The following is a 27989-nucleotide window of genomic DNA, read 5'->3' as shown; positions in this document are numbered from 1 at the left end:
CCTGCGCCGTAGGAGCGCTGCCCTGGCGGACTACAGCTCCCACCGCCCCCCGCGGGCGGCCGGCAGACGGTCCCGTGTTTGCCCCGCTCCCCGCCCCAAGCCATGGACATGGAGGTGGACGGTGGCTCTGTGGTCTCGGGGCTGTCGGGAGGGGATGGAGCAAGCGCGGGCGCGGCCGATGACGACCAAGAGATGGAGGGGGCTCCCAGCTGTTCGGGGTCGCGCTCCCTCCCCTTCGAGTTCGAGCGGAGCCGCTCGGAGTCCAGCGGCGATGAGGACGACGACGAAGACGATGAGGAAGAGGAGATGGAGGAAGAGGAGCTCGACGGGGACCCCGGGGCTCGGTTCGGGATGGACGATGGGGAGCTCGACTCGGACGACGACCGGGAGGTGAAGGCGGGGGGGACGGGGAATGTCCTCTGAGGCGAGGGCGCGCGCCGCCCGCCGCCGGCGGAACGGCTCTGTCGCGCCAGGCCCCGCTCCCGGCGTGCCCCGCGCCGCCGGCGGGCGCGTGCGGCTCGAGGCGGGGGCGCGCGCACCCTGCCGCCGCCATGGCGGGGCTGGGGTGGCGGGGGCGGCCGCTACCGGAGCGGCCCGCGGGCTCCAGCGCGGAGCAGGGCACCGCGGGGGCGGTGGTGAGGGGAGGGGCGGGGGTGTGAGTGCCAGGAAGGCGCGAGGTGGCGGAGCGGGCAGCCTGCCCTGCGGTGGGGAGGCGGCTGGGTGCGAAACGCAGGGTCTGCCTGTGAGGCCTGGCGTCTGCAGAGACCGCGGGTTTCAGGCAGGTCCTGTAAGCAGTGGACTTTGACTCAGATGCTTTTGGGGACTTCTGGAAACTTCCAGGTGGAAATCTGGATGCCCGCTTAGTCAGCGTAAGCCGTATGGTACTAGGCTTTTTATTATTACCCAAGTGCCTTTTATCTGTCTCATTTAAATAAAACCATTACAAACTCTTGGCATGGCTGAGAGGGTGGTAGGTAAATGGTGGCATGTGGGCAAGATGAATGGTGTCGTTGAGAGAAAGCAAGCCCCTTTGGCTTTGAGACTAGAGGAAACGGAAGGAAAAAATCTACTGTTACCTCTTTCAGGCAGATCTCAGATCATCACTATAGAATAAATCTGTTCTTTTTTGAAATAGCAGACTGACGACATGAAAATTGTTGTGAAACTGCTTGTATACGTTCCGGATAAATGTCCTTCATAACCACAATTCAGAGCAGTGAAACTTCAGTCTTTGCTTTAGCGTCTATTTGTATAATCCCTAACTGTGTGTAGAAACAAGAGACAGCACTAGTTAAGTATCTTGACTGGGGGCCCCAACATGCTTGCTGAGCATTTTCAACTAATGATATTATTTGCTACCAGTATCCACTTCAAGCTTACTGATTATTTGATATTCTGTTAAAGAGTTTATCCAAAAGAACTTTCCCCAAAAGGATTGTTTATAGTTTGCTTTTCAGGTATGAGTCATGAAACAGATTGGATTGCCATTCACAAAAAAGTCAGTTCAGAAGACTAGATGAAAGTCTTTAGAATAAAAAGCTGTGTATGAGAAAAGATTGACCTCTTAGGAAAAGCCATTTCTGTAGCATGTTGATCCAGATTTTTTTTTCATGGTTTAAGGCTGTGATATTTTGGAAGCTGCAATCAGGAAATGTCATGGCTTAGCCTGTGTATTCAAACTCTTACAAACTGTCTTTCTTTGTAGCGTATGATAAACCTCGCAGAGTTGACCCCTTACATCCTGTGTTCCATCTGCAAAGGTTACTTTATTGATGCTACAACTATTACAGAATGTCTGCACACCTGTAAGTTATCAGTACTGTCATTCTAAGAGTTTAGTTGCAAATTCAAATAAAAATCAGCTGTTGAGATGTTCTGGCTTCACAAAGATAATTCTCTGTTGGATGTGAATGTGTATCATGTTTATTCTGTTCCTTAAGGAAAATATATTTGTGGATATTTTAAGCATCAGAAAATAATGAAATCAATCAATCATGAAGTCAGCTTAGCTTTCTAGGTTAAGAGGGAAGATGATGTAGGGAAGAATAAAGTCCAAGTAAAACAAAAACAGAGCCACTACATACTTTTTTTTTTTCTGCTAAAGTAGGCTCTAGAAATCTGTGTATGTAACTGAGAAAGAAAGTTGAGTGGTCTTGCCCATAATGAACTAGAGAGTTTCCTGAACTGTTGCTGATAGGAGCTTGGAAGTTCACAAAACTCAGTAAGAGGCTGTGTGGAAATACCAGTTCAGATACAGAAATGGTTATATGCACCCATGGAACAGTTAGTCTATAACCTGATGAATAGAAATGGATAGCTAATAAAAAACTGATTTCAATGTTCTTATCTTGTTATTTTTCCCCTCAGTCCTTGTGTTGTGTGAACAGTTTTTCCATTGCTAACAGAACTATTTTCTCTCAAAGCTAATAAAACCTTTTCTGTGAAGCTGACTCTTTTAGCCACACCCACGTTCCCACCTGAATCCAAGAATCTTGGCTGCCTAGTCCTTCCAGCCACTAACACTACATAAAGGGAAAACTCTTCTTTTTCTCTCTCTCTCTTTTTTTTTTTTCTTTTATGGGGCACTGCTTACTAGTTTGATATATACCATTTAATATTCAGTGCAGTTTGTAATTTAGGAAAATGCACAACTGTTAGTAAGGACAGCATAATGTTGCAAGTGCAGCTGTTGTGATCTCTTGGAAGTTCTCATAAATGTTGTGGAAAATGTTGGTGTGTTCAGGCTGATACAGAGCTGATTCGATAGTAAGCTATTTATTCTAGGCATTTCCACTCATTAGCTTTCCTTCCAAATTTTTAAAGTACATGTAAAATACAATGAAAATTACAGAATTATAATTTCTTACCTTGGTTCTTCTACTGAAACTGTAGGGTGCTGAAACTGTCTGCAGCACTCAGTATTCTGTTTGCTTAGCTCTGCTGTTGTTCTGGGTAACACCATTATGATATTTAACACCTACCATTGCAGGAGTTGGATTAGGATTATTCGTAGGAATAATCCTAATTGAATACTGAGGACTGCTGTATCCTGTACAGTCAGAGAGCTGCTGTTTACTTGAGTTTGAAAGTTGAAAGACTTGCTTGATTTTGTCTCTGACAAATTTTATTTGAGAAGTCTGCATGTAATTGCTCTTCTTGCTTAAACAGCTGGTATTTTATAGTGGACATGGGACTTTTATGGGGTTTGTTTTCTTTACAGTTTGTAAAAGCTGCATAGTGAGACACTTCTACTATAGCAACAGATGTCCAAAGTGCAACATTGTCGTACATCAGACACAGCCCCTTTATAATATCAGGTAATAAGTTCATGCCATTTTTCTAGGTCTACATTTTTTTCAAGTGTTGCTGCTTGCTTTTAAATGTTTTATTTTACAGACTTGTAATGCTTTCCTATTTCAAATGAAAGAACAGTTACAAGAAATGCATTGTATTCCTTGTTTATTTCTCAATAGCGAAGATAAAAATAGTCGATGTCTTGTTTTATCTAGTTTGTCTCCCTTTCTAGGGTTTGTTGCCCCCCACCCTGGGCATTTTTATGCATTTGCTCGATGTTACAGGTGATACAAGATCTCAGCTATTTGCTTAGATTTCCTTTTAGACGAAGCTTTGTTGGCATGGTATACTGGTTAACTATGAAAATTGAGTTTTAGTTTCTCAAACTGTTTGTGATTTCTTGAAGGGTGGCGCTTTTAACTTTATGTGGCTGCTTCTGTTGAAGCTCTGCTGTCAGGGCATGAATTTAGACAGATGTGGAGTTGCTGCTCTGTCACTCTTTATGTACGTCATATTTCAACAGTATATTCGGCATCTCTGTTACAATTTAATGAAAACCATTCTGTATTGCACCAAAGACGTTTTCTTTTTTTTTCTCTTTAATAGGCTGGACCGGCAACTGCAAGACATAGTCTATAAATTAGTTGTCAATTTGGAGGAAAGTAAGTCCCTTTCTTTATTACCATCTAGAGACTGAAAAGACTGAACAGAAAACAGAGTAATTCAAAGCCCCATTTCTACTCTGAGCTCTTTAAAATAGTTTTGTAACGTTTGGTTATAGATCCTAATGAATTAGCTGTGCCAACTGGCACCTTTCTGGCTGCTAAATGCTATTATGGATAGCAGTATGTACCCTATCTCATGCAACACAGGTGTCACTGTATCCAGATAAACATCTGGGTAACATTTCATAGTCATGCCTCATTTTTCTATAAGTACAGAAAATATTATTCCATCTAATAAGTTCACTTGCCTCAGTTGAGAAAAAGTTGCTAAGACTGATTCTCTCAAATGCTTTTATTTTTTCCTCACTGCCACATTTATTTTTCTGATATTAGGTGTGTTCACTGTCATGTGTCATTTACCTTGAACTTTGGGAGCCAGTGAATCTGCGCAGTCTACCTGGGTGGACTGAATGAAATATACACATCTTGTGGAGATATATGGACTATAGATGGTACAAAAATAGCCGTGACAGCCAGAAGGATACTCGTTTTTGCAGCTGTTTCAGTATGATTTATGGACAATTTCTCTGATTTCTTCCCAATTCTTACTAATAAACGCTTAGTCTGGGTATCTTAAGCGTCCCAGCCTCATATGGAATACTAGTGATGGTGAAGGTCTGCAGAAACTTGGAAATTTTTTACTGCTCTGACCATTGGAAACTATATGGATATTTTCAGCATCTGAAATAACATTCCAATCTGTTCCGTATTGTGTTGGGTTTTTTTCAGGAGAGAAAAAACAAATGCATGACTTCTATAAAGAAAGAGGATTAGAAGTGCCCAAACCAGGTGAGCTGTAATCACTTTAGAGGATACTGATAAGGAAATATTTACTATACCATTTATTCTTAAGAGCTTTCCTTGAAATACCAGCTCACAACTGAAGAAGGTATGTAGCATTGGAAATACGGGATTCTTGGTTGTTTGATTGCTGTTACTTGTCACAGTTCTCAAATTACAAAAATGGGTGGAAATGGCAGCACTTAAACCCAGATCGTGATTGGGTTTTTTTAAAACAGATCGTGTTTTGCCTACAACCAGGAAATATATATAAAATGTGCGTTAATTTTATTTTCTGGCCCTTAATAAATAATAGATGTTAGAAAGGAGTAAAAATAAGAACTTCAAAGTCTGTTGACAGATGAGGGATTATTCTAACTATTTTTTGTCTTACTATCAAATAATGGCTCTTCGTAGAAGTTCCATGCTGAAAGCTAGTAAAATGCCGGTTCAGGTGCACAACATGAAGTGTATAAAGAGCTGATTTAGTAATGAAAAAAATAGGATGAATTGCACGGGCTCTTTTACCTTATGAGCTCATCTGGCACATGTTAGCCTCTTATGCTGCTTTTATTTCAAGTTGAGTTTGCATTTTGGCTGTTTGAATATTTTAGCTGTCCCACAGCCAGCTCCAGCGAGCAGAGGAAGACCTCGAAAAGTTCTGGGCTCCGTGTTCCAGATCCCACCAGAACTTGACATCTCTATACTTCTGGAGTTCATTGGGTGAGTTGTGGGCAAATATAAAAGCAAGTAGCTGATTTGAGGGTGCTGCTTGTGTGTGTTGGACTGTTACTGGCTCTCAGTTGTCACTGAATGTGCATTTCCTCCATCTTGAATAGCAGATGGGGACCTGGTTTTAACTTACAGTGCGATAGTGAGAGCCAACTATGCATAGCTGGATGGTGCAGATAATTAAATGTGTAAGGTGCCTTCCTATAAAAATAGCGTCCTAAAAAGCATAGTTTTAAAACTTACATGTGTTAATTTTATTTTTAACAAAGTAGTGTACTCTCAGTAAACTGAATGATGCAACCTATCTTGGATCCTGTTGGTGACAATATCATTAATGCTGACTATGTTAGGACTTGCTCATGTAACTTGGGGGCTGCAGCTACAACCTGGGCAGCAAGAGCAGTGTTCCTGTAAATGTTATAGGTGGGAGTAATAATGTGGTCTACTATTAAGTTTGTCTGACAGTTTCCCAGACTTTAATGAGTTACGTTGAAACTTTTGTATCAGGAGTCACCTTTAGCCATGGATTGTGAGGGGCAAATCCAGCCCAAACGCTTGAGTTGTTATTAGGAATACAGGAAGGAGAAATTGTATTGCTTTTGCCATGTGCACGTTTATATGTTAGTGATTGAGAGAGGGTAATTAAGAAAGGATTGAAAGCTGTAATCACTCTGACAACATCACACAGTGCAGAATGTCGGTTGTTGGGGCAAAGCAGCTTGACTTTTGCAACTCTTATCCGTCTACTCAGATTGTGCCTGCTTTTGGCCTGACTTTGCCTGAACAAAATGTTCAGAGAACAATATATAATCATAGCAAACTATTACACAAATGATGTAAAGTCAAGCCATCAGAAATTGGGAAATTCTAGCAGCAAAGCATACCATCTTGATTCAGCCTCACTCTTCGCAGACATTATGTGCTGGTCTTTCTGTATGTTATGTCCAGTATTTCCGCTGTGTATTCAGAGTGCAGAACAAATTTCCTCCATGGGTAAATTTTGGCCAGGTAGGTGGTGTTGTGTGGTTTTTTGGTTTGTTGCCTTTTTTTTTTTTTAAGTGTTGCCCATCACATGGCTTTTTTATTTCTTTAAATGGGTGAGAAGTGGGATTGCAGGAAGAGAAGAGAAGGTTTTTGAGCTAGGCCTCTAGAGAACAATCCCTGACTGTTCTATAGAATGTCCTTGTGAGTCCACATACCTGATTTTATTTCAGAGTTCGTTTTCTGTTTGCCTGACTTGCAGAAGCGCTGAATGCTCACAAGCACAGCTGAAAGCAGTGGGAGTCATGGCTAAAACTGTAGTATCAAGTGTTCTGCAGACAAATCCAATCTTGTATGTCCCAAATTGCGCATTTGCAGTTCTTGGTTACCTTTCAACACAGTCTGTCTTAAGTTCCTCTTTTTAAACAAGGTATTATACTGCCATTCTGCCGAGTAGGATGGTGTGGAAACATATTCATGTGTTGGAGAAATGAGACTGAGGAAATTAATGCTTTTTCATTAAGAGCAGGATTGTCGTAAGTAAAGCCTAGAGCCATGTATTGAACGGGAGAGGAAAGCAAAGACATTCTATAGCTGTTCAGCCTGTGACCATTGTGTATTGTGCACTCAAAACTTATTTAAATTATAGTTTTTAATTGTACTTATAGAGGCTTTTTTTCCCTTTAATGAATGTGGTATAAAACACATGATGTAATTGGTATAGGGTTCTGGTGACCTGGTGCTGAGGCATGCTTTTTACCCTATTGGGTAAAATGTGATTAAATGGATATATAAGGTAAAATGCTTTGACTAAGATCTCAGTAGAAAAGAGTAAATCTGATGCTATTTACTCTACATTTATGTTGAGTTAGGAATGCATATGCAGTTGTTTTATTGCCTTGGCTGTGACTGTATGTCATTAAGTTAGCATCTAGGTAGGAGTTTGAGGGATGCTGGCTCTGGGACCCGTGATGGGTACCAGGCACTGCTGTGCTGGCCCGGCAGGTGGCAGAGGGAGCGAACAGAGTGGAGGGGCGTAGAAGCATACTTTTATACCAACAGCCCGACATCTTTCTCAATAATGATTTCATTGTAAAATGACTTTAAAAATGGGAATTAGATTTTAGTTCCTTTCAGGTTGGAACACTGGTGACTCTAGGAAAGCTTCCTTAGATTGTCTTGACTGCAGGATTAGATACAGTTTGAACTCACTGTAGTGAAAGTACTTTGGTTTAGAGCTCCACTGTGAAAGTCTTGCGTTTACTTCCCCCCTCCCATGATTCTCAGCAGGTATGTTTTTGTTTTTTCAAAGCAAGAGGACTATGTCAGGCAACTTAGAGCTCAAAACTAGTAAACATGTATCTGCCTGTCTGTGAAACGAGATGTCTTTTGAATTTGTGTTGTATTTGTTTTTCTGGTAGTTTTATTTCAAGCTTCCATTCCAGTGTTGGCAGCAAAGCAGGTAATATTGTGCAAATACCATCTATACTATGTTAAAAACTGTCCACCGTGGTTTTATTACTTATATGGAGGGAAGCACAGAATGTTTCTAACAAAAAATGAATTATGGCTTAACAACATCTACTTTGCATTTTGTTTGAGTGACTTTTAACCTTTGATCTTCTTTTATACTTTATATATTTAAAGGTTAATATGTTTTCCTCTTCAATGGTCAAAATCAAAGAGTTTATCTTGGCAATGAGAGATTAAGAAAGCATTTTGGATGAAGAAGACTTGGAATAGATTGGACCAGCCAGCAGAAATTGTTACTTTGGAAGTTTGAGTGTCTACATTGTGTATTAGCTAGTCTTCTGTGGCTGTGGAACTGTAGCAAAGAAAATGACAGCTGGAGTGGAAAAGCTATTCTGTGTTTGCTTCTTAGTAACTTTAACTTTCATTTCAGTGGCAGAATTTGATAGTAGTTTTTAGAGTTTTTTTAACTCTGGTTTAGAGGTAGAGATACTCAGTTACAGTAACTTGAAGTGCCATGCTAATGTGTGGTCTGCACAAACATTACACATACATTTGTTTGCTATATCAAACGGTCAGTAGAAGTATAGCTGATTTATAGTGATGTTTGATTTTTCCCTCTCCAGTGCAATGAAATACTATATTTTTTCCTCTCTTGTATGGGCGTACTTGCTAATGCAATGCAAGAATAGTGAAATGTCATGAATTGGGCTTAATTGATTGAGAAACTTATACACTGCGCTACAAGATGGAGGTGTGGAGTATAGATGATTGGTAGTAGATCATATGCTTAGACTGCAAACCAATGAACCTCTGCTGAAGCCAGCTGGGAATTTGGTCATTTGCCACCTTTGTGTGTATTTCACCTTCCAGGAAACACCTGCTGCTTTCCTGAGTTCCTAGATAGCATTAGCATTAATCCTGTGATATAAATAGTCTGGAAGGCCAACAGCTGGCCCAGAAAGCCTCTTCAGTGGTTGGGCATGTTCTGTCAGTGACTTCTTAAGTACTGTCTGTTAAAGTTCCAAATATCAAGGATGATGAAGTATGGATGTTTAAGCAGCATTAATATTACAGCCTACTCCTAGGAAATGAATGTTATGTTGTGTTAAAAATGGCTTTAGACTGTGTTGGGTTTTTTTTGCATTTCATGTAGACAAACCTTGAAGTCATAAATACCTGAATTCACAAGAAAAATGGAGTACCAAATAAAGGGTAGGAGAAAAAGATACATAAATTCAGTCTGATATTATTTCATGTATTTAAGTTTAATGAAAGGAAGAGCCTGATTCGGAAAATAAACTTGATATGCCAGACTACTAAATCAATAAGTCACTATTAAAGAGCTTGAGGATGTTAATAACTGTTAATCTTAGCAATATTGACTGTGTTTACTCTTCTCTTGTTTTTCAGAGCTAACGAAGGCACAGGGAATTTTAAGGTGCAGATGTGATTTGAATTTTTCTCTTATGATTTATTTCACAAATATGTATAACCTGAATGTGTTTAGTTTGTTTTTCTCTACACTGAGCGCAGCCTGAACTTTCATCAGCATAGTAATAACCAACCTTGCATTACAGTGTACTTTCGAACCTGGTATTGTATAGCATCACAGAATAGGAAAAGAATGCTTCTGAGGCTACATAATTAAAGTTTTGGTGGGAGAATGGGAATGATACTGATGAAATTTCACCTAGGTTTCTAGCTTGTTATTCTTACATCTTTCTCCAAAAGATGCACTCTCTCCAAAAGGTGTACTACTATGGCTTTTATTGGAATCCTAAACAAAGGTGTAGACATTGACTAAAATACTGATTTTTGAAGAAGGTTCTCTAATTATAGTGGAAAGCTTGCATAGGTTATTCAGAGGAAGCATAGCCTGAGATATAACATAGTATAATAAATTGCTATGTGCTTAAACATATGAAAAAAATATATACAAATTGTCTAGAGAGCACAATACACTTCCTTAGTCAGCAGAAAGCAAGCTTATCCTTTTCTCCATCCCTTCACCGAGAACGGTGGTTGTCTGAATGGTGACCGTTCTGCTAAACAAGAAGTTACCGATCCTTGCTAAAGAATATGGCTCTTCTTCCTATACAGATCTTACTGAGCTGCTTTGGTACAAATTCATAGAGGAACTGCACATTGTTTGCTGCCTTCATAATTTCATATGCTGTAGTTAGGGATGCTCAGAGTGTGTCACTCCAGTATTTTGGCTAAACATTTAGAAAACAAGACTCTATTCAAGGGCAAGAAGGAGATGTAATTTAAAATTACTCATTATATGTTGCATTTAATCTTTCATTGTATTGGAATTGTACGAATTAAAAGATGGCATGGCACAGAATAATAGAATGTAAGAGACACCTAACTAGTACCATTAGCAGGAAAATTTTACTCTTGAAGAATTTGAGGAAAAAAATGTGTTAGTAACTTAAATATGAATTGTCCTGATTGTACAATTTTGTTAATTTCCTTCATGTTTTCAGCTGAGTTGACTGTTAATCAATATATTTCAGGCACAGATCTGAACTGTTAGATTTTATTGCAGTTATTCATGCTGTTTTTAATAGTAATTACATGTGGTATGGCACAGCTTAGGATGCAATTTCAAACTTTCATATACAGAAATAAGAATTTTCCCAAAGAGTTGAAACATGAGTATAGTTTCATAAAACAAAATCTGTAGAAGAGGGGCAATGTTCCTGAAAATATATGCAGTCAATTTTCTTCGTCTGCTACACCCACATGCCTACCCAGCATTTTTTCTTCTTTTTACCCTTACATTTCACACTCCTTTTTTCATCTTCTTGCTTTTGTATCACCTCTCATTCTTCCCGTCTCATATTTGCTCTTCTTTCTGCTTTGTTTTTTATCCTGTTCATTTTGGGCTGCATGAGAATGACTCTAGGGCAGTTCAACCATTTTATTAAGTTACATGTTGTAATATAAAAATTTATCTCCAACACTTATTTCCTCTGAAACATGCCATTCCAATGTGATTCATTTTGCCTTTTAAAAAAGATACTTGGTTCGAACATAATTAAGGAGTGTTTGATTCAGAAAAGGGATTTTTTTTTTTTTTTTGTATGTAAGTGTGTTTTGGGGTTTTTTTCCCCCTTTTAAACCGTAAATATTCCTGCTTACTTTAACTGTAGTGTTCTGAGCATGTTGAAGATGAAAGGCTGCCCACCATTACTCACAGTGAATTGTTCTGTGCTGCAAATAATCCTACTATCCATAGACTAAAGTGCCACTGAGCTTATGTGTGTATTTAGACTTCTGTATCATCTGAGTTTTAAGAAATATCACATCTTTTAACTGGTATTTTTCTACAGCATTTTCAAATTCCTTGCTGTATGTTAACCCCCTGCTTCACTCTCTCTTCTTTCTTTCTATCCTTGTTTTCTTCACTACATCTTCTATCTTCATGCTTTTTTATTCCACTTCATAACCAAGAGGTTTACTCGTCAACCTTCCAAATCCTCTTTCATATCCACTTCTCACAAAACATACCCTGATCCATTTTTAGCATTACTCTGTCCTCAATTACTTGTTTATCTTTATTATTTTTCTGAACTAGATGTTAAACTTTGTATATAAAGGGTTTTCAACCTTTTTTTTTTTAAGTGGGGATGGGAGGGAGAGAACAGGTTACAATGTCTGTGGCCATAAACTATGATTTACACATGCAGCGAGCATAAATTCAGCATCATCAAGCTTGCTGCAGCAGCATGGTTCCCTGGATCAGGTCTGACTGGCATTTCTAGCTCTTGTACATGAATAAATCAAACTATTGTTCCAAAACTACAGTTATCATGGATACATATTTAAATTCATGATTGAATTCAAGGGTAGTCCATGACCTTCTGACCCTCTTTCAAATTGAAAGAATATAATGAACCCGGGTAGTAAATCACAGCTGTTCAGAAGTCAACATAAAAATCCAATTAATTGACACAAAAGGTAATCCATTTATCACACTGAATGCAATCATTTGCTCTGCCTTTGTGCCTCTTTGCTTAGCTGCCCATATCAGCAGTGAGCTGTTTAAAATTTTATCTGTAGAAGAGAAACTCATTAAGATTTTTCAGGCTGGCATAACAAATGTCTTGTCCTTGCTGTGAAACTATTTAGAAATGATACAAAAAGATTTCAGACCAGTCTTGCCCTCGTGTTCTACATAGTAGTGTATTTTAATTGATTCTGGAATTTCTTGGACTATTAAGTTGATTCCAGCCCAAGCCATAATACTTCTAGAATGCTAAAGGACTTAAGCTCCTTGCATTATAAAATGACGTGGTTTAATCATTTGAATCATATTTGGTACACAAGCCTGGTTTGGGGAAAATAAGGAAACTTTAGGAAATAGTTCATGTGCTTCTGATGAGTAAATGCTTGTAGGGGCAGAAGTTCTTAAAATGCTGTGTAATACTGATTTCTATGCAGAATTAGTAGCAAGTATCATTCTCCAGTACTTCAGTAGTGAAATAGGACTGAAGTCAGTAGCTGATTATTTTTAAATGTTGTTTTAAACAGCAGGAAGTTTGAACCTGGAGTCTTAATACATATTTAGTCCTTTTCCTATGAGTAATCTGGAAGTAGGTCAGAGAAGGGTCCAGAAATTTAAGCTGTCTCTTTCTGATATTGGGCTTTCACTGGGGTTTGGGGTTTACGAGGGATGATGGCTGAAAATGTACATTGTCTTAAAATCTTACATTTATTCTTTGCAGCCTTTGGAAAAGAAGTTTGTGCGTGTTTCAGGGGAGGCAACAATTGGACATGTGGAGAAATTCCTGAGAAGAAAAATGGATCTGGACCCTACTTGTCAGGTATGACACTTGTAGTGGCACTTAAAAGTTCACTGTGATCAACATAATGCCTGCGCTTCAGACAGAATATTTCCATTGTTCACTAGAGTTTAGAAGTAAAAGTTAGGGTTTTTTAATGCATTAAGGGTTAAACACATGAAACGTTTGAAATGTTGTGATCCGCAAGGAACAACTCCCCCAAGTCATTTGCAACATGTTTAAATTTTCATTATAATACTTTATTATTTGTATAGAGTTTCTAAAGTACCATGTAAGATTTCAGCAGATGAAATTCAAAACCAAAAGATACTGCTGTTTCAAAGATAAAACTGACAATATAGACATGAAAATGTATTGAGTGTGGGAGGATGTGAAGGCAGAGATAGGAGCTGAATAAAAGTAAAATTTAACTGAATGTTGAAGAAGCAAACAAGGGCTAAGAAAGAATGAAACTGTGGATGGGTGTGTTGAAATGAAAGGTATGAATGCAGATGTAGGCACGTGACTCCGAGTAAGAATTCAAAGGAGCAGAATATGGTACAAAAGAATTTAACTTCGTATTTCTCAACCATTTTGATAGAAATTGCATGTCAAAACCAGTTTTCAGTTCTTCAATATATTTCAGCAGTAGTTCTGTAATGTGTAAATGATTCTTAAAGCTGTCAATTATTGGTAAATCAAGCTGATACTGATGTGAATAGGCAAATGGTGGAAGTTAAGTGCTGGCTTTGGAGTTAAGGCTGTGTTTTCATACAGCAGTAACTGTCTGAGAAAATACAGTATGACTGTGCCTCAGTAATGAGTATTTATTCATGCTGCTTACCTTTTCAGTGGTGACAAAGCAAATCAGATATAAATTATTCATCATTCTGAGGAAGTAATATATTTTCATTTGCTGGTTTCCTCTCAGTGAGAGTCTCTGTAGCTTTCAGGTGTTGGTTACTTGATATTCTGAACAAATAAAAGTATCCTCAAAATCAGGCTAGAGAAACTTCTTGCATTAATTCAGTTGTTTACTTGAGGGGAAGGAATTGTTTTGATTGTTTGAGTTTTCTTTAGTACATCAGAATCTCAGTTTTCAGGAACACTGAGAATCCGTAGTGGAAACTGCAGTTACCCATCTTTCAAAATCAAGCTAGGCCTGTGTGTTGAATGTCTTTCAGATTTAGCAGTCCTGAGGTCATCTAATAGAAATAACTTCAGAATTTTTCCCCCATTAGTTACTTTCTGCTCGGACTTCACCAGACAGGATATGATCCACTGTTAGTCGGTAAATGTTACTGTGTCTCAAAAGCAGTTGATTTCATAGACTTCCTTTCTCAATATGTTGCTTGATGCTGACCCAGTCGCTTTTATCTCTGCTGGTACGCAGTTTGCTGTTCTGGAGTAAGGCACCATCACTGGCTAGTTCTAATCTCTTGGTCTCTTCTGTGCAAGCCCTGCCTGCCTGGAGGAAAGTTAAATCTGCTTTCTTCTACAGCTGGATCCTTTGGCTGCCTTTTTTTTCTTCTCTTAACTGATCTGTTTTTGTTTTTTTTTTTCAACAAGTATTTTCTTGGTCACTGGAAACCTGTAGTCTGTTTTCATGCCACAGATCATGACTGATTTCTTGAAGATATTCTGGCTTATTTTTAAAAGATTAGGGCATTAGGGAAATGAAGCAGGAAGTATTTTTCCTATCCTGACTGATCATTTCTTTGTCATATGGGTACTTGAGATTAAAGGAGTGTATGTACTGAGTTGTCACCTTCTCGTTGTAGTACGCAGAACTGAAGCTGATGGTTTTTGATAAAGATGCAGAAAGAAATGCCAGATATGTCATTGAAGATTAATAAGCCTGGTGAATCATGTCTTACTCCAACTTCCCAGGATGGCTAATAAAACAGAAACTGTAAAACAAAATTGGGAAGAACCTGAATATAAATTGTCACAGGCAGAAGAGTTTAGGGAAATAGGTTGTAAACCACATGTGCAAAGAATATAAGTGTAGAGGGTGCTTGGCTGCTTTTTTTAGTTTGCTGTAGAAATTTGGAAGAGAGTTGAGGACTGCAGTGGTTCATTTCCTGTAGGCTTCCCCAAAGTATGTTAAAGGAGAAACTAACTTAGGACACAAGCTTTTCTTTTTAATATTACTTCTTTAGTCTTGATTTCTAACTCTCTCCAGTTCTTCATTACCTAAAATAATTAATTTTATATGAAATATTATGAGTTTGGTGTGCTCAAACTGTGACTAGAGTCCAATAACTAGCTTCCCTTGGGAAGCTAGGAAATTTCTTTCAGAAATACACATTTCAGGCGCTATTGAGCTAAAATGCACTGCATTCACAGTATTTTTTCCCACATTTACCTGCAGAAAGCCTGCTGCCACAGTGTTTAATTTTGCCTTACCTGGGTCTTGAAAAGATTTGACTGTAAGGAGGGCACAGAGTCTTTCCTCCTTTCTCTCCTCAGTATATCAATTCCATCCTTGGTTCTGTTGTTGAAACTTCTAGTAAGGATGCTAGGTGTGGTTATTTTGTGAATGCAGTGAGTTCCTGCTGACTGACTTTAGTTTGACAGTCTGCAAAAGTGTTACCGGAGAATGTTTTACTTGTTCCCTGTTACAAATGATTCAGTGACCAAGGGACAGAAAGTATGTTACGCATTCTCCTGAACTACTGACTGTACTTGGACCTCTGACTTAATTTGCTCATGTGGAATATTAGCTAATATTTGTCCTTCTTCATTGACCTGCACAAGTGGGTTGGATTGAGGTTAATGAAAATGTGAAACAAGCCATCTGACTCATGTGTGACAGTATATATAAAAGTCTAAAAAGCAGTTTTGAAGCCACTGCCTTTTTTCTTTTTTCCTAGTCTGAGGCCTCGAATTATTTTCAGACTTCTGTATTTGAGTTTGCAAATGGATTAGCATTCAGATTCCCTAGTTTATCTGAAAGGTTAAGGCTTCATTTATTTTTACCTACCACTTGAGCTGACAGACTGTAGTTTACTCTTTCTGGTGCTTTGTTTTGATCTCTATGCTTTGGGCAAAGATTAATTTTCTATATGTGTTTATATATATTTCTAATTACAAGGTCTGTCTTGAATATTCTTGTTGGAATTTTCTCGGGGATTTGTGAAAATAATTTTTCAGCAACTGGAATGGCTGGTAATGGCTAAGTAGGTAACATTTAATTTGAGCCAAATACAGGCTACGGTGTTTGGAATACATTAGGTACTTGGCTTCGACATCTGATGCACATCTGTATAGTTTGTGTTCTGCTGAAGAGTGGGGAGAAAATGAGAAGTGGTTTTTTAAACTGTTATTTCCTTTGAGGTTACCCTGCAGCAGCATTGTTCCTTCTTGCTATTTATTCTGTAAGGACAAGAGAGGGACTGCTGAAAGATTTGTGGCTCCGCTAGTATGAATGCATTAATGCAGCAGAAATATTCTGTAATCAGATGTGTGTTCCTGAAAGTACATGTGTGTGTGTAAACTGCAGCCTGGGGAAAGATTGGAAGAAAGTTTTCCTTGTCCTTCCCTGGATAGTATGGGTTGGCATAGAAACTATTGATGGAGGTCTACTGCTTTCTGGGCCAAATTACCCCTTGGGATGAATCTTATGTGGGATGTCCCTTACATGAAAGTTTTCCATTTTTATCTCTGGCTTACTTGGTGAGTATTAATTTGTAATTGTCTGTTATTGTGGCTTTTAGATAAATAGCTCTAATAGCAAACATGCCACCTAAAGAAAATAAATGGCATAATGGAAAGGCTACTTTATTTTAACAAGAATTTTAACAGAAGAGACTGAGTATTCAGCAGCTACACTTTCATGTTTCCTTTCAGCAAAAGGTCAAACTGTATTTACTGCTCTCTCACTAGCTCTCAGTACTAGCTAGCTTCAGTTTTACCAGTCAGTTGAAATTGTAGTAAATTCATAGCACTTGTGTTGCTGGTACCTCTTTTGAAATGGAATATATTTTTTCCTGTATGGCACAAGGGTTGCTCTGACACACATTTTGCAGCTGACTTTCACACTGAACTGGGATTTTTTTTTTCATTATATGTTTTATTCTCTTGTCCTTGTAGAATGAATCCTAGCATAACAATTAGCAGGCAGAAATTCAGGCTTTGGTGCTGAAATGAGGAGATTAGGCATTTGGTATTCAGCGCACTCTAACACAGTAAATGTGAAAAACTTCTCAATTTATTAGAAGACACTGGATCTTTAATGACTACCATTTGAAACTGGAGCAGCAGGATCAACAGTGGGATATTTTCAAACAAGCATTCTGGTTCTGTTTTGAAAGATTTTCAGCAGTTGTCACTATGTCTGTTAGCATCCTATATTGGGCAAATAGATTAGATTTTCTGTTTCTATAGAATACATAAAATGTGTACATATATGTTTCAGTGGGAGCAGGATTGAGTTTTCAATGCCTTATGGTATAAAAAATTATAAAAGTAAGCTTATAAAGCAAAAGTAATTAAACTCATATATCACTGGAAAGCAAAGCGGATGTGTGTATATTCCTGCAGTAATAACCGTAGAGGCTAGAATGCATGGGAAACAGCAGAAATAACTGTAACCAGCTTTCAAAAAGAAATACATTTATTTCAGGTTCTGTGTTAAATACATCAAATGTTGATGTTAAGTATATGCATGTGTGTGTATATATGGATCAATATCTAATCAATATTTAATGTTATGTCCAGATTAGTTTTTACTTGCTGGTTTTCTCCTAGAAGCTAAAAGCAGAAGTAATACTAAGCAGATGACATCCTGCACATTAAGATTCAACCTAAGATGAACATCGTTCTCATACTATACAGATGATGAAGCAAAGTAAATAGACATTTTTGAGCTTCTAAGGAGTAGAATTCCTGTGTTCCTGATTCTCAGAACAACGCAGTCTGCCAGCATGAGGCGTAAATCTTCTTAAATCTTTTCCTGAAGAACAAGAGAGAGAGAGTGGGTCAGCATGCAGGAGAGTATAAAGCCAGGGGAACTGAATAGCTGAAGCACAGAGTGCATCCTGTAGCGGAGAGTGGCCATGTAACAGAATACGTAATGATACTGCAGTATGCTCCCCAGCTACTGCAGTGGCAGAGCTTAGACGTTTTCCTTGCAGAAAGCTGTGGGACAGCTCATTGTCAATGCTCTTAACTTTAATTTTGAGGTTTCGTCGTTGTAATTCACAGATAAGAGCACTCTCATTTCCATATCTATAAATTGCTCATAAGGAAAATGTAACCAGGCTGCAATTGAGAGAGAAACAGTGCTGTGTTAGCTGCTGTAATTTGGAATGTTAGAGACTGGATTTACATTATGCACAGTAAATTCATAGTAAGTTTATAAAGAAGCTTATTTTTCATAATAGTCAAGGCAAGGAATTCAGAATACCTCATTATGTTTTCTTTTTTTTCCTCAAAATTACTGTTTTTGTGGGCAGTTACTTAACAAAAGTACCTCCTCCGGAATTGCAGACATCATTGACATAGTTTAGTTGCAGTAGAGGACATTGCTTAGAATTGCTGAGTATGCCCTTTGTTTGCATCACAGAAGTGTTGATTGCATTTTGAAGGAGGACTCGTGAAGTAATTGCTGACAGTGGCATACAGTGAGCTGTTCTTTTCTATTAAAACACTTCTTCCAAACAGTCATATTAAGCAGACTTACGTGTTTTCTCACTCAAGATAAGAATGAGGGTAGCAATGGCTCATTTTCTGTCAGTAGCATAAACAACTTGCCCGCTTTTGCAATTGATGAATGACTCTGGATGTTTGTGGAATTATTTTAATGCGTGATCTAAATTCCCATTAAATTCATAACAGTTATTACTAAACAGCTTTTTTCAGTAGATGCACCAAACTGGGAGTGAAACAATAAACTGTCCTCTCAGTTCCAGAAGTGAGCGCCAGGTCAGGGGCGTGGGGTGGGAGGCATTAAGGCAGTGCAGTAGTGCTATGCATGCTAAATACATTTGGACAACAAAGGTGAAGGTGGATTTGGTGTCTAGCATGCTAGAATTGAATTCTTCTAATCAAATTTAAAGGGCCTAGATACTGTTTTGCTAGTCCAAAGGTAGGTTGAACTTGATCATGTTTGTGTTCTTTCACAGGTAGACATAATATGTGGTGATCACCTGCTAGAACACTACCAGACACTGAGGGAAATACGTCAAGCCATAGGAGAGAGTGCAGTACAGGTACGTGTGGCAGCTGGGGCTTTGTTCCAGGTTTTCTATTTTAAAATAGAATACTTCTTTCTTAAGCTATCAGGTAGCACCAACTTGTCTGAAGAAGTCACTTAGAAAATGTCTCCAGCTTATGCAAAATGTTTTTCATATTGTAAATAGAATTGAGAAGTATACCATGTGCTAAGAGTGTTCTTGATAGTTTGATGATGTTCTTAGTAAGAGGTTTTTGTGGAGTTTTTTTCTATTCTGAAACAATTTGCTATCTTATCAGTGATAAATTATACCAGCCTTTCTTTCAATTAACATTCCTTGTTTTCCTCCCTGGCAATTGCATCTTTGCAAGAAATCGAAAGACTGAAGTATCCCAAATAAGGCTAGCCTTGTGACTGGGTTAGGAGAATAAACTTACTTATAAAAGCACAAACCAAAGATAGAGAATAATGAACACAATTAATATGCTTGATGCATATTATACTGGTCCTGGTCACAGCATGAGTGTATAGCCAACTATTTCTTGTTGATAACTTACTGTCTTGAGTGCTGCTGACTCTGCAAATAAAGCATTTTTTTATTTCCTTGGGAATCTTTTCAAGCCTCTTTATAATGGGAAGGGTCACACCATTTTAGAAGTGCAGCAAAAACAATGAAGTAGTCTGCCCAGTGCATAGTAAGATATAGATGTAAAATCGTGATGCATGGTAAACTGTATATTAATCTAAACTTGGAAGTTTGAAAAGTTAACGTTTAATCTAATACAGTGGGAAGAAATAGGATTTAGATTGGTATTTTATTTGGAAAGAAATCTAAGCAGATGGCAGAAACGCTAAAATAGTAGCAAATTCAGTTCTCTTGACTTGTTTGTGCAAACACATGCACACAATCTTTTACATTTAAATTTCCTGCTGAGCCCTTTCATGCTACAAGAGGGCTTCTGTGTCAGGGGCAGGAAGTGGAAAGCTGATTTTGAGGTATTTTAGAATATTGCATCACCTGTACCTGATCTGAGTCACTAGGAGCGACTCCACAGTCAGGGCAGACGTATGTGGCTCATGCTAGCGTTGGCAGACATTAAGAATCTTTGAGGCTTGTGGTGTGTACCTCAGTTTCTGCAGTCTAAGGGAATAAATGCCATACTTGATGTCTTAGCTGTTTATATAATAATATGAAGAAAAAATGACAATGTAACCTAACCTGCTTTGGGGAGCAGGGGATAGAAAGCGGGAGGAAGCGGCACTGGTAACAAACTTGCTTCTAACATAATGAGTTAATTGTAAGTAAATGCAGCAATCAACACATAGTGATGGAAGTGCCCTCTACTAAAAGTTTCAGTAAATAGCAGGGGGGTTTATTTCTCACTCCAGGGGTATAGTCAAATGTACATGCTTTTAGGTTTCATCTTAGCACAAAAGCTTTTCATGTATGAAAAATGCTCTTGGGGAAGCACTTTAAGGAAAACTGCATCGATTTCATTTCTTGTCAGAAATGATCTGCCTGATTTATGTTTAATGGCTAAGTACCACTCAGCAGCTCCACAAAGAGAACAGTTGTCTTGGGATACGTTCTCCCGTGATGCTTCAAGCCTCATTATTACAAAGTCAGTATGCTAGTGATGCATTCTCACAAGCCTGCTCTATTGGGCAAACAGACAGAAAAAGATCTTTGCTTTTAGTGAAGTCTTGTGCTTTCATAGTCACTTTTGCAAGGGAATTTGAAAGGTCAGGTTCATCCTTAATTTTTCTTCATTTTATTACAAAACCTTTTAGAAAGACAAATAGCTACAATAAGAATGTTGTAAATAAACCACAGTTGCTTCTTTTTTGATATTGAAATATTTGTGATATTTTAACGTTTTATAGTCTCACATTATATTATTTTGCAGAAATCAAGAGGATACATTTCTAGGATTAAAAAACCTTGGAAAATGTTTTTAGATAATTATCCAGAAAAAAAAAAAAAAATGAATAGGTCAAGTCTAAAAATGGTAAGGGTTGTTTCTTTTTCAACAAGACCTGAAATTCAATGAGGGGCATAATTGTCCTGGCCCAGTGAGACAACTACAGAGGAACATTTGATGTATTTTACACTAAGCTCCAAGGGCATCTTGTGCTATCAGAACCTTCCAGCCTTTCCAAACCAGCACTGGAGCTTGGAATGCCCCTGACAGCTCTCACTAGGGTGCTGAAACACTCTTCAAAACTGCCCTTGTCATTTACCAGTTTCTGAGGTTCATTGTAGATGCTTCATGCTAAGAAAATAGCTTCAGTAGCTGCTTACCCAATACAAAGTCATTTAAAGGAATAAACATTGGGGTTTTTTATTTAGATGACTACAGTCACTGTTAGAGGAGAAAAATAACTGCTCTTCTGAATCACATTTTTCACTTGCAAGTTCATTCATGTCATCAATTACTCTTTTTGCTGAGAAAAGTGATTTTAAAAATGCAGATAAGTTTCTCTTTGCTAAAGGCGTTAATTTTAACATGCATCCTTTGGCAGCATTTACATTGGAAGTTTCTTCCAATGCAATGCAGCATAACATATATTGTGTGTGACTTATTTTTCTGGGCCATAATCACTGTAAATTTTTAGGGGCTTTTACTCCTCCTGAATGGTTCTTAAATGTTCAGGTTTGTTTTGTGAAGATTTTGGGTGTTGGGATTTTTTTTCCCTACTGAGTAACAATGTGTAGCAATGCCTTAGAGCCTCAGTAAATTAAAGTCTTCTATAGGTGTAAGCTAGCAGGGTTTTAGCTGTGCTGAACATATGTGCCTTTCCAACAAGTGTGGGAAGATCAAGTGTGATCTGATGGTAAAACAAATATTTCTGATACTGGCCCCATAGTAACCTATTTGGGTTGTTTTAATTGGAGTAAATAGGCAACTAATTTTAGGGGTTGAATGTAAACAATTAACGTGTTATTTTCTGAGTAGATGATAGAAGGCTGAAAAAAAATCAGGAATAAATCTTATTTAATCTTGTAGATCTCAAGATATTTTAACATTTCTGAAATGGGGTGGTTGATTAAATCTTTCTAATTAGCTGGAAATAGGATTTCTAGCTCAATTTAGGGCAAAACAATAAAATTTGCTGCACAGAATTTATATAAAAAGAAGCAACTTGACTTAATTTTTAAAACAGTGTAAAACTTGTCAAATTTACTGCAAGGAGAGATCAAAGACACTGATAGAAATTTTTTAAAGGCTCAATTCTGTTACCAAGCATTGAGATCTGCCTGTAATTAAGAGTTTGATCAAGTAGCAGAGGAAGGAAGCTTGTTATTAACTATATGGGAATATAATTTCTTCCCTGTATTACCTTCCTCCCCTCTGCTGCATAAATGCAACATGATCCAAGCTGCTAGTTATTTTCACTTGTCTGAAACAGGCCTTCTCAGAGCTCTGCACCACTGATGGATATAATGAGCTCACACATGGGAAAAGCTAAAGAGAGTAGCTTCCTTTACTTCTCTGGCCCTTGGCACAGAGGTCTTGCAGATTATAATGGTCTCTTTGTAACTCTCACCTTTTTGTAACCCAATGCCATTGTATTTTCTTGATCTCTACTGAGCTAGGCAGTAAGAGCTGTGATATAATTTAATTACTGTGACCCTCTAGCACACATCTGCTGTGGAAGTGTTTTACTCTTTGCTGTGGGGATATTGAATTTGGAAAGTGGGGCACTTTTTGTTGCTGCTGCTCTTGTAACATCAAGAGATGTATATACTATGATGTTTCTGTCTGTCAGTTCCACTCTAAAGTTTATAGTTGAGTGTAACAGGTGGGATCCTTTCCTTTTTTTTAGGTCAGGTTCACAAATGTGTGGCAAAGGACACTGGAGAGTTTTGCTGTAAGAAGGGATCATATTTCGTTTTGCTTTTCTTTTGGGCATGTCTGAGTTAGCCTGATTTGAGATTTGTAATAAGCAGTGAGAGCTCATTCTCTGTTTGGATTTCCTTTTAAGAACAGTATCCAGAGAAAGCAGCTGAACATACATAGAAATGTATACTGCTTAAAAATTGAATAATTACAGAGTAAGCAGTGCCAGTACTACGTTAACTCTCAGCTTCTCTTTGTAGAGAAGGAATTGCAGTGGGTTTGGCCTTTGGTTTAACAGACATATTTCCTGTGTAGATAGATAATTTTTTTTAATGTCCTACTGCCAAATGTACCACTTGAAAACTCATTCATCAAAGAATACATTGTAGCATTTTCTTGTATAAATATTTCTTTTGTTTAAGAAACTGCTGTAGAGGAGAAACTGGTTTTGACCACAGTTCTCAAAAAAAGGAAGCTTGAATGTGTCTTGTTTTCTCTACTGAAATAGCTAACAGGCACAAGGAGTAAGTATACCTTTGTGAAGCTATAACAACGTACTAAGTGCCAAGAGGTTCATAAGTAACTTCATAGTACCTGTTCTACCTAAGAAGTGAGGACAATCAGGATCCTATCTTATATTGCAACACAGTCATCCCACTTTATGCTAGGCACTGAGTAAGTGAGTTAAGGCTCCGGTCTCCTCCTGTATCCTTTTAGGAGTTAGCAATGGATTTCTGGTTGTTAACAGGATGAGAAGCTGAAGGAAAGTTAGTGAGCTGGCTGCAGGAGACTCACAGAGCACATTTGCTGTTGCTCTGAAGCTGTTTGTATCACTTATAGCTGTAGTGTTAGGGAACGTGTATTTGCTGTAGCCTGAACATAGTCTTTTCTATAGGTGTTTTAATGTGCTGTCCTTCTTTTCCTACATGACCCTTCTGGTTGGTTTTGATGGTTCTTATAAAAGAATATTTTGATCCACTTTTCTCAGTGCCTGCATTTTTAATCCCTTTTTTTTTTTTTTTTGGATCTTCAGTCTTGATCTTATGACTGACATCACCATGTCCAGTGATGCAAAGCATTTGGATTTGATTTCCCTTAGATTTGACTTGTGGATACCAGAAGTTTGTGGATTCAAAAGCAACAGACCAAGTTCACAGAAGAAAAATCATCAGAAGATACTTGATACAAAGCTACTTTGATTTAAGATTCAGAAACTTCTTGAGAAAGGCTTTTGAAAATGGAAAATTATATAGGGAGGTAGCATACTTGCCCTTTTCATGTATTTTTGTCTAGACTTTCACCATGGGGCTAGGTAGCCCGTTGGTCTGCTGTGGTATGGCCATTCTTAGGACTTTTCATTTTTAGGTTTTTTTTTAATTGGCTCCTTTTTTGGTGCCTCCTTTTCCTGACTTAGAATATTAATCTTCTCTTTAAGTAAATGACAAAATCTGTATCCAGAAGCAGAGTTTCAGGTCTTACTAAATGAGCATGTTGGCTAAATTGATCAAAGTATTGCTGTTGCAGATCTGGTCTCCTTTGTTACGAATTTGTTTTCTTTCACCATCACATTTGAAAACTCTAATTGCTCTTCCACTTTCTTTTTCCCTTGAAAACAACGTACTGCGCTTTTTGGCTTCCCAGAACAGTAGCTTTGTTTCCAGTAGCACCATTTAGCTGCCAGACAAAGTTAAAGAAAGTAATGGTAGAAGAGAGAGTTAAATAATTATACACAGCAGCAATGAGGGATGAGGGTGGTTTTCTGCTGAAAGAGCTTTGTGGCACTAGAGGCAAATGAAGGCTATTTTTCTAACAAGAGGTCATCTTCCAGACAGAACACAGAGGTGGTAATGGGCACTGTCTGAAAAGAATTCCCAAGGGAAGAAAAAGAACATGTCGTGGAGGCATGGAAAAGCACATTCTGTCCTCTTGAGTCTTTTTGAGATCAATTTCTTAATCTTAAATTTCCTCCAATGCAAAATGGCTTGGAGATTTTTTTATGAGTAGTTGAGGCTTCACCAACCAGTCAAAAGCACTTTTACATAGATAGCAAGTTATTGTATAAAAAAATATATATTCTTCCAAAACACTGTGTTTAGACTAATATAGTACTTTCTACTGTTACTGAATTGTAATACAGAACCTGTAAAGTGGCAACAGTCTGGTGAGTGAGATTGAAGCTGAGGTTCTGCCACACAGTGACTGTCATACCAGGCAGTGACAGAAATGCCTCATGGAGAAGGTGAAGTGGTATGATGATGCAGTCTCTTTCTCTTCTCTCTAGGATGGTTTACTTGTACTGCACTATGGCCTGGTGGTATCTCCGCTACCTGTAACTTAAAGATCGCTAGAATATCAGAAGGCAAAAGAATCCGAAGTCACCAAGCTTCTTCACTGCTGTTTTTCACCAAAGAAGGCCATTGTATTTCCTGTGACAGGAAGCAAGTAAAAGGAACCACCACTAACTGCTGTATGCTTGTAATTTAACGTCTGACATTACCACTGTAAAAAATTATAGCTTCTGTAAGTACAGCTATAGATGTTGCTATGCTTTGTATTACAAATTACTGTCTTCAAATTTCACTCAGCTCAGGGAATTTAAATGCTCAAAGAAGCTGCATTTTTTTACTTTCTAAAACCAGAAGAGCTCACAGGGTGAACAGCCTTTTTTTCCTCTAAGCTATAAGGTATTGCTTACTTTCTAAGTGTCTAGCTAGAACAGTGCTCTCAGGGATGATCTTCAGTGGGCAGTATAATTTATTCTGGGGAGGAGACAGTCGTTTGCCTAGAAAAAAAGTGTACTGTGATCATCTGTCTTCATATGTGATTTGGGGAGAGGAAGGGAACTTTAGAAATGCAGACCAAAATAGGTAGAAAATGACGGATTATAAGCATTGTTTTTTGAGAAGTAGCATTAAATTTAGTTGTTTTCCTTGAAGAAAGACAATTTTGTTTGCACTGGAAATATTTTTGCTGGTAGTTTTGCTTATACCAAATGGTGGATCATGCATCTCTAGTCTTAATGGAGATGAGCTGGCTGTAAGCTGGTTGAACTATGCATGAAAAAAAAAGTAGCACCTCTTCCTACCTGCTTGCTGTATAATCACTGTCAGCCTGATTCTGCTGTCATAAAACCTGCCGACTGACTTGACTGGCAGGGCCATAAATCCTTTCACTTTAGCACATATCTTCCTAGCAGCAGTGAAAATGGTAGCTTTTTCCACTCTTTCTAATGTATATTAGTGCATAGTAGTGGAGACCAGGGTTGAGTAATGTAATACTTGCCTGTTTCTACCAGATTCACAGAGGACATTAGGTAACTTTCATTTTAATGTATTAAAATACTAGGTTTTGTGAAAACTGTAATACGTCAAATTCTGTTTGGTTTAAAATTTCCATGGTCTCTTGGACAGCATTAAGGACTAGAGCTTTGTGTGTTACGGTCTTGCTGCATACTGGGTCATCAATGTGGGGATTCATGAAAGCTACTGTTATTCACCGGGCTCCCCCTCCTTTGCCTATAGTCAGTGTAGGGAAAGGGAGAAGATGCCTTTGTAAGGCATTTCAGAGTACCTAAGTTAGCTCAAATGCACTTGCTCACTGTCAACCTAAAAGGACTGGCATCCTTTGTCTGAAGACGGCTTTCATGAATCCTTCCTCAGGTCTTTACAATAAACATTCAGTTTTGTGTGTGAAGATGACACCATAAGAAGAAAAAGTCTTGTTTGAAGTAATTCTTGTGATGCTTCTAAAAAATGTAACAAAAATTTCTAGCTACAAATTCCTATTTTACCTTTAAAGTTTGTATAAAAGTAGTGTTTTAAATGCAGCAGAAAATTACATTATTTTGTAAACAGTTGTGAGTTGTGTTGATAAGAGATTATATATTGTAACAGTAAAATAAACTTTATTTTAGCCAATTTAAAATTGAGCGCTCATATTTCCATGCCATGCTCCCTATGTCAGCCTCAAAATTACAGCAGTTGATATTGAAACTGCTGGATGTGCTCTGGGTTTATTAGAATGACAAATTTGAGTTAGGAGATTGAATGGTGAAGGGTAGTTTAATACCAGAATCTCCACTGGGGCTAACTGCGGTATCGTTAGCTGGCGTAATGTGGAATTTCTGGGACTCTCATTTTAGTGAGGATTTCAGTGAGAAAAAGCGCAGTAAAGGTGTCAAGATGATTTTTCAACATGAGATACAGAAGAAATAATCTATGTAGTTACAGGACCCCTTTTTTCCTCAGTACATCCATCTTTTTGTCAAAGCCATCTCTGATTCTTTTCATTCATATTCATGGCTGTTGTTATCAAGTCCCCTGTGAACTGGATCTTTCTCTGCCACTCTGATCCTCCTGGCTTTATACCAGGCATCTGGCTTGTATACTTCATACTGCCACTTCCTGTTTCATTCTCACTTATGGTTTCGTTTTCGATGTATAGCTCGATGCTCAAAAAAACTAAGTAGTATAGTCACATTTTACATTGCAAATTCTCCCCTAATCCAGGCTTTTGACATTCATGTCCACAGAAGGGCTTATTTGCAAAGTTTAACAGCTATATGCAAGCAGATAGTTAATTGAAATTCATGTCATTCTAGAGTACTGCTGACTTTTGCATAGCCTCAAGATGACTGTGCTGCCACTGGCACTGATGTCAGTGTCAGGTTTTTTCTTTTTAAAAAAAAAGGCTTCTGCAGTATCTTTAAAGAGAGGTTTTCTGTAGGGTAAATCACATTCCAGCTAAAATGTAGAAGGCCAAGACTTCCTACTTCATTCTTTCAGTGGCTTAATGAGGAGGATTGAGGATTTGATGTGTTTCTGTTGCCTGTGATATTTTGGTATGAATGCTTAGTGACTTTTTATTTCCCATTTGTCCACTTCTTTCTTTATTTCTTCCTCAGCTACCTTCAGAAAGCATATTCTTAGCTTAGTTTTCCTGGCTGAACATCCTGCTTTCTTTCACCTTAAAGCATACCCTGAAAGCACTGATGCTTTATCTGCTCTCCAGTGTTTGCAGTAACCCCCGGGGCTCCGCTTGGCACTTCAGCGTGCAGCGGAGGTAACCTTTGGCTATTGCCAAGGCTGATCTGTGGGCTGTGCAGTTTCCTGCACAAAGATAATCAGTCTGCTTGCTTCAAAGTGTGCCAATCTTCTTTCAGCTCTCCTGCTGCTGTTTTATTTCTGTTGGTCTC

The 27989-nt window shown here is 38.3% G+C and overlaps 1 protein-coding gene across 1 annotated transcript; it reads left to right on the top strand.

Annotated features, from left to right (window-relative positions):
* Window positions 1-58: 58 nt before the first annotated feature.
* Window positions 59-26719, top strand: PCGF6 (polycomb group ring finger 6). Its single transcript, XM_068398250.1, has 10 exons — window positions 59-390; window positions 1706-1805; window positions 3221-3317; window positions 3901-3956; window positions 4749-4808; window positions 5414-5522; window positions 9396-9423; window positions 12719-12817; window positions 18904-18990; window positions 25077-26719. Exons 1-10 carry the CDS (start codon window positions 103-105, stop codon window positions 25131-25133), a joined length of 981 nt encoding a protein of 326 aa, XP_068254351.1. The 5' UTR covers window positions 59-102; the 3' UTR covers window positions 25134-26719.
* Window positions 26720-27989: the final 1270 nt, after the last annotated feature.

Source organism: Nyctibius grandis, chromosome 4 (assembly GCF_013368605.1).
Source record: "Nyctibius grandis isolate bNycGra1 chromosome 4, bNycGra1.pri, whole genome shotgun sequence".
Classification (NCBI taxonomy): domain Eukaryota; kingdom Metazoa; phylum Chordata; class Aves; order Nyctibiiformes; family Nyctibiidae; genus Nyctibius; species Nyctibius grandis.
The sequence above is the reverse complement of the archived record's forward strand: the minus strand, read 5'-3'. Positions and strand labels throughout refer to the sequence as shown.

What these genes read in the sequence shown, in the direction of transcription:
- PCGF6 (XM_068398250.1), top strand. Translation starts at nt 103, where the DNA reads ATGGACATGGAGGTGGACGGTGGCTCTGTGGTCTCGGGGCTGTCGGGA. An exon ending in ATTAGAAGTGCCCAAACCAG is followed by an intron (nt 4,809 to 5,413) that starts GTGAGCTGTAAT and finishes TGAATATTTTAG; the next exon opens with CTGTCCCACAGCCAGCTCCA. An exon ending in AAGGCACAGGGAATTTTAAG is followed by an intron (nt 9,424 to 12,718) that starts GTGCAGATGTGA and finishes TATTCTTTGCAG; the next exon opens with CCTTTGGAAAAGAAGTTTGT.